This window comes from Lynx rufus, unplaced genomic scaffold (assembly GCF_022079265.1).
Source record: "Lynx rufus isolate CCGP_SWC_20201006 ecotype Redwood Valley unplaced genomic scaffold, mLynRuf1.p SCAF_1, whole genome shotgun sequence".
Taxonomy (NCBI): domain Eukaryota; kingdom Metazoa; phylum Chordata; class Mammalia; order Carnivora; family Felidae; genus Lynx; species Lynx rufus.
Window position 1 is genome coordinate 766,476 of NW_025814823.1, and position 14,191 is coordinate 780,666.

At 33.5% G+C, this 14,191-nt stretch overlaps 1 protein-coding gene across 2 annotated transcripts in view; it reads right to left on the bottom strand.

Annotated features, from left to right (window-relative positions):
- Nucleotides 1-9,812: 9,812 nt before the first annotated feature.
- Nucleotides 9,813-14,191, bottom strand: part of PSPC1 (paraspeckle component 1) — a 75,111-nt gene continuing 70,732 nt past the window's right edge. The window contains exons 8-9 of one of the 2 annotated variants that reach the window (XM_047077401.1): nucleotides 12,347-12,516; nucleotides 9,813-10,313 (exon numbers count right to left, since the gene is read on the bottom strand). In XM_047077401.1, the coding sequence (XP_046933357.1) occupies nucleotides 10,128-10,313; nucleotides 12,347-12,516 (356 nt within the window). In that variant the 3' untranslated portion in view covers nucleotides 9,813-10,127. The remainder of the gene's footprint in view (nucleotides 10,314-12,346; nucleotides 12,517-14,191) is intronic. The other variant, XM_047077408.1, reaches the window with a different exon arrangement.

The following is a 14,191-nucleotide window of genomic DNA, read 5'->3' on the forward strand; positions in this document are numbered from 1 at the left end:
ATCAATCTCATTAACACCTAATCAACGTCACTAACACCTAATGTCTAATACATAAACTCTGAAGTTCAACTTCAAATTTTTCATTTTAAAAAGAAAAAAATAAGTGAACTGCATAATTACACCATGTAGGGAGATTCTGGGATTATATCCATATAAGGAAAAGAAAAATTTGACAAAGTTACTATTCTAGACCAGAACTGTCCAGAAGAAAAATAATGCACACATTGTAAGAAATTTTAAGTTTCTAAGAAACACATTAAAGAGAAAAAAGCAACAGATGAAATTAGCTAAACAGTGTATTTTATTTAACTTAACATATCCAAAATATATTTCAACATATGGCCATATTAAAAATTATTGATACTTTACATTTTCTTCATACCAAGTCGTTGCAATTCTGTACTTTACACATCTGTTTAAGTGGTAAATTTTCTCCAATATTTACGTGTATTTAGATTTCATTAAAGATGCAAAAATAGATTTGCTTACCCAAGGTGTTCCATATATGCTAAACACTGTATTGATAAACTGAATTTAATTACAATAAAATTAGAAATCTTACAGTCTTACTAGTCCCATTCTAAAGATTCAATAGTCCACATATGGCCACCACACTAAATAGCACAGCTCCAACAGAATTATGGCATCCACTTCATCCATCACAATGTTGTCTTTTATCAGCACAGACTAAATCAAAGAGAATGTTGTCCCTTTGTCTCCTGAGACACACATTTTCTAGTCCTTTTACCTAAAAGAGCTGTCCCTTTCTCTACCCTATGACTACACAAATCATTTCAACTCTATTTGGTCTCCCATGTCTGGAACACCAGTGCCACGGGAGCCGAGGGCTGCTCTCCTCTGTGCAGTTATCTGCAGTGCCAAGACTGCAAGAAACTGCCAACACAGCAATTGTACAAAACCAGTATAGAATGTTTTAAATGTTGCTATATTCTTCAACATGTACATATTTATGTAATCTACTGGATAGAATGACTAGAAATTGCTTGTGACAAGTAGTCTTCCACACTGTTCAAGCAACTGCACAATCCAAATTATGAGATCTGTAATTTCAATCAACAAAAGGAAGAGCTCATCCATTTACAGATCTAAAAGATCATAATACGAACCTAACTACACCTTAGTTTACCTCAGCTCTATCATCTGTAGCACAAATATTGGGACATAAACTAAATTTACTCTTCCTAAAATATAAGCGTATTATATAGAAAGGTAGACATTAAGAATCCGAATACTTGTGCTTTCTATATTATACTTCCTACCCCCAAAATTTGGAGCTTGTTATTTTCCAAAAACTTGTGATCTCTTCTAACATTTTCAAGATTTAATGGCTCCAGATAAAGGCGAACGTACCTAAAGAAAGAAAAAAATTAGGTCTTTCGAATCTTCCTAATTAATCATGTGTAATTCTGAACAGCTGCAGCAACAGATCAAGCACAAAACTAAAGTTCTTATACCTGCCTACTAGGATAATAGGGGCTGTTAAATACGAGGTCATGTGTGCAGAGAGTTATAGGAGTTCTCCTTATCTGTGGTTTTGCTCTCCACAGTTTGTTACCCACAACCTGGAAGTAGATGACACTCCCGAGTATATGGTCAGAAGGTCACTAGTAGTTTAATGCTGCATCACAATGCCTACAACATTCGCCTCATTTTGTCTCATCACATAGGCATTTTATCATCTCACATCACCACAGACATGACTACAATATTCTGGGAGGCCACATTCACATAACTTTAATTACAGTATATTATTATAATTGTAGTTTTCATTAGTCATTACTGTTAATCTCTTACTGTTCCTAATGTATAAATTAAACTTTGTCACAGATACGTATGTAAATAGGAAAAACCTTATTATTTATATAGGGTTTGGTACTATCTGTGCTCTCAGGCTTTCACTGGGGGTCTTGGAATAATCCCTCCTTAGATAAGGGGACACTATTATATAGGGAAACTATAATCTGAATCAGAAAACTTGAGTAATGCATAGATTAACAGTTTCCTTTTTCAAATTTTACGCTATTTTTCTGCATTTGTGTACCTAAAAATAAAGTTAAGCGTTGACTTCTGTAGAAACAGAATTCGCTGTAGTGTCCAAGTACTGCCACAGAAGTTAAAAAAATCATTTTCTGACTGGAGAAAATGAGTAATAAATAACAGGAAAACCAAATGTATAAGAAATCTATTCACATAAGTTTTTTTAGAAGTAAACAATGAAACAAAGTTTCACTCATTAGACTGCATGAAAATTCCTCATTTGGAAAACAGATTAAATAAGCCACCTTGGAGAAGAAACCTTGTAGTCTCTTAAGTCCTGGGTTTCCACAGAGCAAGAAATCTGACTTTTTAATAAAAAAGTGAGGGAGATGTGGGTTGGTGCAAAGTTGAAAGGGTAGCTAAGTTGTCTTCCTTGATGACAGATAATGTAACCTCTCAGAGTCACATTGCTTGGTCAATGTGGATTTCCTGGTAAAACTGAGAGGACATTATGCTAGGGCAGTATTTGGGAAGAACAGACAGGCACCCAGGTGACATCTGAATTACAACTACAAACAAGTCGCTATCCTTGTTTTCTATACACAGATATTCTTAGCAGACATACACCACAATGTTTTAGAAACTACCTGCTGAGACTTTTACAAGGCTACAAACCAGGTGATTGTTTCTTTGCACTAATATATTCAAAAAACTTTTTGAAGAAACTATAGTCAACAATAGCAACTATATATGCTCTCATTATGGACCGATTTGATTGTTTTAACGTACTGCATAATTCTGAATAGACTTTGAATCATACATATACGTAGCGTAAGTCTTTGTAAGGTCTCACAATCCAGGCTGTAACTTTTTACCATAAAACTACTTAACAATTTCCATTTATTGAACTCCTTGTTCAGCATTATGTTCTAAAACGACTAATGAAAATTGAAGCTGCAAAGCAAGAGGGAATTACATTTAATAAATATACTCATGGTCTTAGAAAATACATTTATGACATCTTTATCTTTAATCTACAAAAGCAAAAAACCAGTTCACACAAGAGAAAGGTCAAACCATCATTTTAATCCATCAAAATGGTGTAATTCTATTCATATTTACCAAGATGGTAAGCAAAGACCCGGACAGTTCTAGAACTTTTCACCTATCAGGCATACCCATCTTCAAATACACTGATACAAAACAGATTATTACATTGTTTCATTTCTCATACTGGTGTAAGTAGCTTAAAGTCACTTGAGTAAAAAACTTTTACAAAATTTTCAAACTATACTTTTCTGCATTCCCTCTTCACTTGTATTAACTAGGCTTGTGACACAAAAATTAAATCCTAGTTCAAAAAAGGATAAATACATATCACCTGTTAGGATTTAGCAATCAATAGCCATGACAGTGCCTGCTTTTAAAAAATGGATTTGGGGGGCACCTGGGTGGCTCAGTAGGTTGAGTGTCTGACTTCGGCTCAGGTCATGATCTCGCAGTTCATGAGTTCAAGCCCCACGTCGGGCTCTGTGCTGACAGCTCAGAGCCTGGATGGAGCCTGCTTCAGATTCTGTGTCTCCCTCTCTCTGCCCCTTCCCCACTCATGCTCTGTCTCTGTCTCTCAAAGATGAATAAATGTTTTTAAAAAAAAAAAATTTTAATGGCTTTTGTGTGGTACGCGTCAATTGGCAGAGAAAAGTTTGGGAGTATTTGGATGGTCTCAATGAGTGGCCAGGGATCCTAAACAGCAGGACAATGACCTACACCACCACCAACAAAAATCAACCAACCAAAAATGTTACAGTGATTCTTTTGAGTGATACTTTAGAACAGAGACTCTCAAAGTGGGGTCCCCAAACCCAACATCAGGGGTTTGTTAGGGAACAACATCAGGGAACTTGTTAGAAATGTACATTACTTAGTCCTACCTGAGACCTGCTGAATGAGAAAACTGTGGGGTGGGCCCCAAAAAGCTGTTTTAATGAGCCCTCCAGATGACTCTAATGCACACTTAAGTGTGAGAACTACTAATCTGGAGGATGTTCATGACTTTTGTCCTTTAATTTAGAACAGGGATTTTGTTTTTCTACAGTTGTATCTCTCAGCCTTGAGAACAGGTAGGGCAAACAACAGGACCCTTCAATACATACTGGTAAAATAAATACATGGGTATAGTACAATTCTGAATGACATGGCTCCCCCATAAATTCCTTATGACTGAGAAAGTATCACTTTGTAGACACTCTGATTTTTATGTTCACTTTGCTGAACTGTGGACCCCTAATGTTTAAAATATTCTAACCAAGGGGCGCCTGGGTGGCGCAGTCGGTTAAGCGTCCGACTTCAGCCAGGTCACGATCTCGCGGTCCGTGAGTTCGAGCCCCGCGTCGGGCTCTGGGCTGATGGCTCAGAGCCTGGAGCCTGGTTTCCGATTCTGTGTCTCCCTCTCTCTCTGCCCCTCCCCCATTCATGCTCTGTCTCTCTCTGTCCCAAAATAAATAAACGTTGAAAAAAAAAAATTTAAAAAAAAAATAAAATAAAATAAAATATTCTAACCAAGTCCATGAACATGTAAATATTCTAACCAATTCTAAGAATTTGCATTATAAACTAAGCAATAACCACTGAGTAAGTTACTACTACCTCCAACACTTCTAAAAAGATCACAAATTAAAAGAGAATCACTATGTGTTAAATTGTTTACTTTTTCTCATTACATAAAAACACCAGACATTTGTAAATCTAAGCAATGCATCATATTTGATACTGATTAATGTTATCTAATAATCTGAAAATACCCTGAGGAAAAACTTATTCTGGCAAAATGTACAATAAAACAATATAAATAACCTGTGCAAGATAAATTGTTCCAACAAGAATACAAAAATTAAAATGTAGGTAATTCGTAGGCCAAACATGGCAAATAGCAATAGGATTGTATTTATATAGTTTCCTAAACCCCAAAACATACACAAACTCTCATCTGCATTCACCAAAGTCTGCTAAGTTGACATTTTGCATAATGAAGATGGAACAAGGAAGAGTATGTCTTAGAGATCCAGGCAGGGATGTAACACAAAACGTAACGGATTACTGTGGTTACTCCTTTAAGCTTTGACAGTAACTCATATACATACATATCCTACGTTAAATATCTGAAATGATGATTTCAGAACCAGAAACAAATTATAGATATCACTATCAGTTCCAAAGTCTTGAACATTACCAAAAACACACTTACACAGAGCATTTAAGAAACACAAGGTACATTACATTACTATTCAATTAACGTCTATACGTTACTGTTCATGCAATGCAGGGCCCTCATTCTTAATGAATAAAAACCATTTCTTATTAACTATACTTAAAAAAAAAAGTTGAAAATTCAAAAATCATGTATTCAAACTAAATACACTTCTTAATTGTATCTAATCCTACTAACTAGTCTTAACTTTAAGACGGACGTACCTTACATGAAATTTGAATTATACTGTAGAAGAAGTGAAATTTTATGTACATGTACAAGCACAATACCATCTTTTAAAACCAACTTCTTTAATTCAGAAAGCAAACAGTAATTCTACCTTAGGGTTTTTATATAAACATAGTCAACGAAACCTAGTATCTGTTGCAAAGGAAGGAAGAGTTGGTCCTGGTAACAGTGATTCAAGCCATAAAACAATATCCTTGAAAGATAACTTTTTTTAATGTGCACTATGAATTCTGGCTAGCTCACTTTAAGAAATGCAGTATTCTCCATCTAGAAAATCTAGAAAATTCTCCATCTAGAAAATAAAATCCTCTTACTGAAAAGGAAAACTATACATCATAAAACAAAGTACATACCACTGATTCCACCAAGTAAATAAAAAATAATCAAAGAGTAATTTTCAACCAAAAGGAAACCTTGGAGATATTTATAACCTAAATGTGATTTTATAGAAAAAGGCAAGAAGTCAAGTAATATTCCCAAGATAACAGTGTTCTGGTTGGGCCTTTAAATATTCAGTCATGTAAGATTCAAACCTCAATCACCAATACTGCTATTCGGTAATCCAGTAAACAAAAGAAACTTCCAAACTGTTTTTTCTACACTTAGAAGACAAGTGCTTTTAACAAAAAAAAAAAAAAAACAAAAACAAAAACAAAAACAAACAAACAAAAAAAACCTAATACAACATACAATGCAAAATACAGATCTTAATCAGATACTGTGTTTTTAAAAACTTAAGATTACATACTATGAAAATGAAATTCTTCACGATTTCCCCAGAGTGACATTCTATGAATTACCTATCCACATTCACTCAGGAAGCTATGTATGCTTTATTTTACACAACTGTGAAAAACAATTATGTAAAGTAAGCATACTAAAATTGTTTCCTATTTTTAGAAACTTAGTTCTGAAGGATGCAGGAAAGGATATAATGCTCTTGTGAAATACAAAACTACTCTCAGGGTGCCTGGGTGGCTCCATCAGTTAAGCGACTGGGCTCTTGGTTTTGGCTCAAGTCATGATCTCAAGGTTCGTGAGTTCGAGCCCTGTGCTGGGCTCTGCACTGACGGCGCGAAGCCTACTTGGGATTCTTTCTCTCCCTCTCTCTCTGCCCCTGCTGCGTCTCTCTCAAATTAATAAACTTTAAAATAAAGAAAATAAAACTCTCAATTTATTTAATCCTGCTCTCTTTAGGATGAAATAAACCCACATGGGTCTATACAACTTTGATGGACTTGTTACTTACTTTGAAGTAGTTCCCACCTCTCCCCACTAAATAAGTTCATGTCTACAACTATCTATGAAGCAAGCACAGAAAAATACAACTGTCTAATCTAGGAGTTAGATATGTGGGTGTTCACCATCTTATTCTTGAAAGTATTAAGTCTGAGTTTTTACATCATTACTACCCTTTCATATTTCAGGAATTTATTTTAACATATTATTAGACATTATAACACAACAGCACACACAGAACATTTAAATACCACAACATTCCCCAGAAATTTTCCTCTACTTATGCAAAATAATGTATTCTTTTGATTTCTGACTAGTTCCATTAGACAATAAATTTCAAACCTTTTTAAAAAAGCTTAAACATAAATTTGATCACATTCTCTCACAAGGCATTTTCTTTCAATCACACCATGTATCTTTTTCTCATTCAGAATCTAGGTTGTAATTATCAACCAAATCCCCAAATATTACTTAGTGACTATTAATCATTCACGCTGATATTCAGCAAATTACTACAGACTTCAAATATAAACACCAAGTTACTGAAATGTTCAAAGTATGCTTTTGCATAAAATGTAAAGGTGTAATTTCAATTAGTATTTGAGAAACAAGATCCAACATTTCATTACTGTCCTTATTGATATTTCTAGTTCTATTAAATGTCAATTCTGGTGAAACCAGGTTACTTTTTCCCCAATATTACTGATACTGTAGGGTTAAAAAGAAATATTTAATCTCTTTCGCTGAATGATCGGTACTCATTTTAAATAGAAAAACTCAAAAATTCAAGGAATAACAAATTGAGCTTTATGAAATATGGGTGAACCGTAAGTTCTTTAAAAACTAGATCTGTCCAAGTTTGTTTATTTTCAAAACAAAAATGGGGAAACTCTGACAAAATAATTAGGAAAATGGGTATTCCTTTATTTTGTGCAAATTACATATTAATTGCCATGAGATCTAAATCCTACAGACTTCAAACTGTTTCAAATCATGACACAAAAAGAAACACAATATTGTGATATTATAATTCTACGATGTTTCAAATTACCTTTTTATGGACAGAATTATGGTAACATGACAAATTCACACTTATTTTAAAAAGCTAATACTATTATTTATTTTTATATCTACTGCTTTTAAGAAAATGACATTTAAATATCTTTCCTGGTATGTATGCTAATTGACCAGAAAAAAATATTGACTGAACCAGCCACAAAGTTGTTTATACAAAAACACTAAAAACTGAATAACTAGAAGTTCCCAGATGCTCCACTTGACTGTCACTCAGAAGCTGACTGTTCCCAGGGTAAACTTGGTAAGCACTGGAACAAAGATTTTCTTGATGCAAGGAAAAAGCTGTGTAGAACTCAATTCTTGGAGCCAGAGTTGAGCCGGACACTAGAATGTTCAGAAGATTAGGACATCTCCTTGTGCACTGGCTTTCAAATGTTCTTGAATCAATGTTACAGAATTTCACAACCTTGGCCAAAAACAGCTTGGTATTAACATCAAAGGATCAAGCTTTTTCCACTCTTAATTAAGCTTTGAAGCAAAATACAGTGCTAGAAATTACCTAAGAACTGTATGAATAAAAATACAGGTGACCGGAAAAGTGTATTTAGGTGCTATAGATATCATTTAAAAATTATAGTTAATGTTAAAACTCCCTACACTGTACTTAATAAAATAATCCCACTCCCTGCCAACTCATGTACATGGAAAATGTGATGAGAACAGTCTTTGACTATTATTTTATAATCTCCAAATCATGTTTTTAAAGATTTGCCAAAAACAAAAGCCTATGAATACCACAATTTTAGAAAATTCCATCCATACTGCTGTGTCTAAAAAATAGAACGTGAAATAGTACACAAGAAAATTTTCACTGTTACAAAGGAATGCATCTCAGTTTTGCTTTATACCTAACTGCTTCTGTGCAAGATTTTAAATTAACCAAATTTATTTCTTTCCAAAGTATGCCTTCCAGCATAAACATATACCATGCAAAAATGAATTAATATTTACATACTATTCATTTCAAAATAGCACATTATTCTTCATGAAAATGCTAAAAGTATGATACAGTAACACACTGAAATGTTATATGAGAAATAACTACGTTATGATCAATGGCTGATGCATTCGATTTGTGGTTTAAGGTGAATATAAAATTCCGTAAATGTAATTTTAAATTAGACGTGACTAACATACAATATTTTAAATATAGCAAGGACTTTGTTTTAGAATAACAATTATAATGTGATTAAATCAGTTTTTCCCTAGTACTGAAAATCAAACTTCAGGGATCTAATCCGATTCCAATGACCTTATTTAGCCACATTCTCAATTTCCTGTTTTCCTTTTCGTTGTTTTTTTTCCCCCCAATCACCACTTGAACTGTTTCCCTTGGAAACAAACACAACTAGCCTGTCAGACACGTTTTACTGGAGAGACTTACCCAACTATGGGAAGATATTTACAACACTGCAGAGTTAATCCACCTTTAGTACTTCTATAAAACAACATTCTCAAGAAATGCCTAATTTCTTCTAAATCACACCAAATCTTCATGGAACATCCAACCTAACATGATTGTAAGGAAATTTAAAGGGTAAGCTCTAGATACTGACACCAAATAATAGCAGATTAGATTAAAAATAGACATTATTTTATAAGCAAAAGAGATTTGCCTCCAAACAGTGTTTTTTTTTCCAAGATTCAAAAGATTTATTTGAAAAAATCAGCACAGGACAAAGATATCCTTAATATTCCTTCTCAGAATATTTGAATATTTAGAATCTATATGAAATGTAGACAGCAACTCTGATTTCACAGAAAGAACATCAATGGTTTATACAAATGTAAACTCCCATCCCCACCCCTCCCCGATATACTATTCTATCTACCCCTTATTGACATTAGCTTTCACTAAGCTTCTATCTTCAGTGCTACTTGCACAACCTAAAAAGCAGAAAATCAGTTTCATTTTTAAATGGCTGGAATTAATTAAAGCAACCAAAGTACTACTGTTACAGCAAAGTTTAGTAAAACTATGAGAGAATACTAATAACATTTGTAAATTATCCAAAATGATTTCTTTATTGAGATTAAGTAACTACATAGACTTCACAGTTCTATGGCATATTTATATTTAGCTAAAGTCACAAACACATTTTAACATTCACAATGATGAGCATCATCATCACCATTCTAATCTACAAAGCTTATGTATGAATAAAGAAAAATACAAAAACCTCAAGTTTTACAAAAGAAAAACTTTAAAGTCTACATACATTAACAATAAAACCATTTCTTCCAGGTAACAGGTACAAGTATAAAGGCATACCACGGAGGTTTTTTTTTCTCTAAGTAGCCAGGAATGAAAGAACGTTTAATATCTACGACGCTTATTAGGGCCTTCAAAGTTGCCCCCTTGGCTTCCTCTACCGAAACCACCAGGACCACCACTAACAGGACCTACACCACTCATTGGTGCTTGAGGGGTTTCAGAACCTGTTCTACTCCCCATAGGTGATCCCATCTGAGATGGCGGTCCTTGCGGAAATCTATCATTATGCTATAATACCACATAATAAACATGAAGTCCATTTGGAACACGCCAAATATTAAGTGACAAGAAAAATTGGCAAAATCCCAAGTGGTGGTGTCATGAAGTTCAGCAGAAAGTCCAGCAGAATCAGGATCACACATAGAAGGAAGAAAGGAGCAATTTAATTAGTTACTACGTCAAAAAAAAAAAAAAAATTAAATAAAGCATCTGAAGAGTTACATATTGCTAATGCTATGCCCCAATTTCATGAAAAAAGAATTGATTTTAAGAAGGGAATGCCATTTTAAACCTAATCAGTATTACAATATTGTTCTGATCTTTTTAATAAAAAAATAAGTTTATACTGCATACAACTGTGCTGTGCAAAAAAAATACTTTTTGAAAATCAAAGAAATAAAACTGGGGAGCAGCATCACACTGAAAAGGTATAAACATCCTAAAAATTTCAACAGCAGTGCTTTGAACATAGAAAGTACTAGTACAATCACACACAGAATTATTATTTCAATATTAAAACTTTTGATGTGTTTTTCTGGAAAGACTATCAATGGGAAAATATGGTTTTCTTAAAAACTGACAATTTATTAACATGTACTACTAACAGCACAATTAAATATCTGAATTCTTTGCTTTGGAAAACTTTACAAGAATAACCACATATGTTAATCTCAAAGATTGAACAGAACTCCCTACATGCAGTAGTAAAATGTCACTGTGAAAAAAATCCAGGGTGATATTTAAATAACAGTTACAATTTCAGAGGGAAGGGTGGAAAAACGGGCCAGTTAATACTACTTTAAGTTACTACTGATGATTATAAGCCACACAAAAACTTAACCGAAGCAAAGTTTTTACTAGCTTTCAGACATTTTACTGTAAAATAAAGCCTCCAGAGAAGGAAACAAATATACTAATTATGCGCCATCTGATCATAGTAGATATTATGGCACTGCTTTTCTATCTCTCTATACACTCATTAAAATAAAAAACTGTTACATGTCCAATTTTTCCAAAATGTTTAAAGATCTGCATCTAAAGTAAATAAATTTAAAAATGATGAAACACTGTATCCATCAACCCTAAGACACACATTCACTTTTAGTATCTCTGAAGTCAGTATGGATTTACAGTCAATGGCATTTCTGAATTTAACTGGCAGTGCTTTTTCTTTCTTAGCAGCAATGGCGCCTTAACACATGTTGTGGTAGTTCCAAAATAAAACTGCCTTTCAAAGTATACCATCATTACCAATTTTCCTTTAAATGCTATTTAGAACAACCATTAACAAAAACCAAATGAAACAATGTTTTGCCAATAGAAAACCTCATGTAAATAGTGACAGACTTTAAAGGAAATGAGAAGTTATTAGTCTTGCTACTGACACGCAAAATAAGAACTATTATTGAAAAATTTTGCTTTTATAATTACTTAACCCACACAAAGATATCTTCACACTCTCAAACCCACACATAAAACTGTATACTTTAAATTTTATAACAAATATAATTAGTAATCCTGTAAGATTGCAAAATGTGATTTAAAATATATTTTACAACCTTAAAGTACCTTATTTTACAGTTAAATTCTCTGAAATTAATCATAAGCAATCTTGTTATTAAAAAATATTTACAGAAAACTGTGTTTTCACACATACTGGAGTTTTATTCCCCACCAAAGGTAAGGAGTCTACACACAGGAAAAAGAACACAATCTTAAAATCTTGACCTTTACATTGAATACTGGTAAGAAGTGGATACAAACTAAAAGCAATATAAAAATAACTATAATTAAAATGTATATTGGCCATATACTTAAGTACAAAAGCATACCATGATTGGTAATCCTAATTCTTGTGATACTTAAAAATTGCCTTTCACATAAGTCAACATATAACTGCACAAAATTACTTTTTCTTCAGTGGATATTGATCTTTACCGCCAAAATAAATGATGCCAAATTATGTTAAGTGTGAAGTTACCTTTGGGGCAGAAAAGTATATATTACTGAATATAATCAAAATAATGTTTATGATACATTACCACTGCTCCATTATCTGGCATCATTGGAGTTCCCATATTTGCAGCTCCTTCTGGTCCCATGGCAGGACCAGGACCCATTGGTGGGCCAGGTATAGTTCCTCTGTTGTTCATATTCATACCCATCATTGGAGGAGGACCTTGGTTACCAGCAGGTGCTGGGCTAAATGCATCTACGCAAAACAATCTATACTTAGAGCTGTCCTATCTTAGTTTAGTAAACATTAAAAATTTAACAATACTTATGCAAACTATATAGCAAGACTATTACCAAAATCATTTTCCTTCTTCGAGAATGGATGCTCAATTATCTACTCTGTAACAGTGCATTACCTACACTATAGAATTTTCATCCCCAAATCAAATGTACACAAAACAAGTGAAACAACTATTAATTATTTCAGGATATCTGCGACTGTCAAAGCTTGAAAGATTTTTTTAAAAAATGAGTGTTACTTGCTATAGTCTGCTTTTTAACCAACTACTCCCTTACAATGGTGACTATACTCTACCAGTTTAAATTAACAGCAAAGGATTAGCACTTTGGAAACTACGAATAAATATATAAAGTTCACTAAAACTAACCTCTTGACTTTTATGTAAGTTACTGAATATATCCCAAAACTATAGGAGGTACTGTTTTTTTAACTTTATGTAGAAATAGGCAATCTAAACAAAAAAAAAAAAAAAAAAGGCTCATCATGACAAAGCTTATTTTTAAAAAGCAACTGTAACCAAATATAAATATTAACAGCTATTTGAATTTTTTTGACATGCTAAAATTCCGGAAATGGGGACAACTAGATGTACTTCAAATTTTTTCATCAAAAAGATATCCACCTGGCCTCATGTTAATTGCAATAGTGGCTGAGCTGTAACACTATATTTATAATGGCTTCAAATACAACATTTTTAGGTATCTACTTTGAATTTTGTTATTTTTGAAGTACTCATACGTTTTTTCATCAAAAATTCGTAACAAAGACTGACTCTAACTTAAGAGTTTTCTTCTAGTATTTTGTTTGATAGGTCAATTTTATGACACTCAGAATTCAATTTCTCAAAAACACAATGTAAGCAGAGTTGACATTTTCATTCAAACCCACAACTCTACACAGTATCTTAATGCAGCTGAATTCTACAGACAACTGAGCCTAGGGAGCAGCTGTGAGAAAAAATTCTTACTCCCTACCAGTCCCTGGCAATATATGATACGGACTCTCAACTCAATCCCCAGGAACCCAGCCACTGCATAGGGAAGATTATTTCCTTAATCCCAAAATGTTCCTGATGATAAATCTACACTATCTATCCAAGAATATTTCTATTCCCTCAGCAGAGCAATAAATAAAAATTTTTACGAGAATCCCACATCTTGGGCCACCTGGGTGGCTCAGTCAGTTAAGCGTCCACTTCAGCTCAGGTCATGATCTCACAGTCTGAGTTTGAGCCCCGCGTCGGGCTCTGTGCTGACAGCTCAGAGCCTGGAGCCTGCTTCAGATTCTGTGTCCCCCTCTCTCTCTGCCCCTCTCCCCCTCCCCCACTCTCTGTCTCTGAAAAATGAATAAACCTTAAAAAAATTTTTAATAAAATAAAATTTAATTTAAAAAAATATTTCCACAACATCTCTCACATGGAAATGAGGAAGAATGGAGACATTATCTGTAAGGAATCTTAACTTTCCCTAAAAGAACACATCAAGGGTTAGGTTTACTTCTCTTTTTAATAAAATGTTAACTGTTATAAGATTCAAATACAGCTATACAACTATGGGTACAATAAAAAAATCAAAAATAACATTTTCAACTATCAATAATTAGAGTATTATTTCTAGTAATTAAGCTTTCT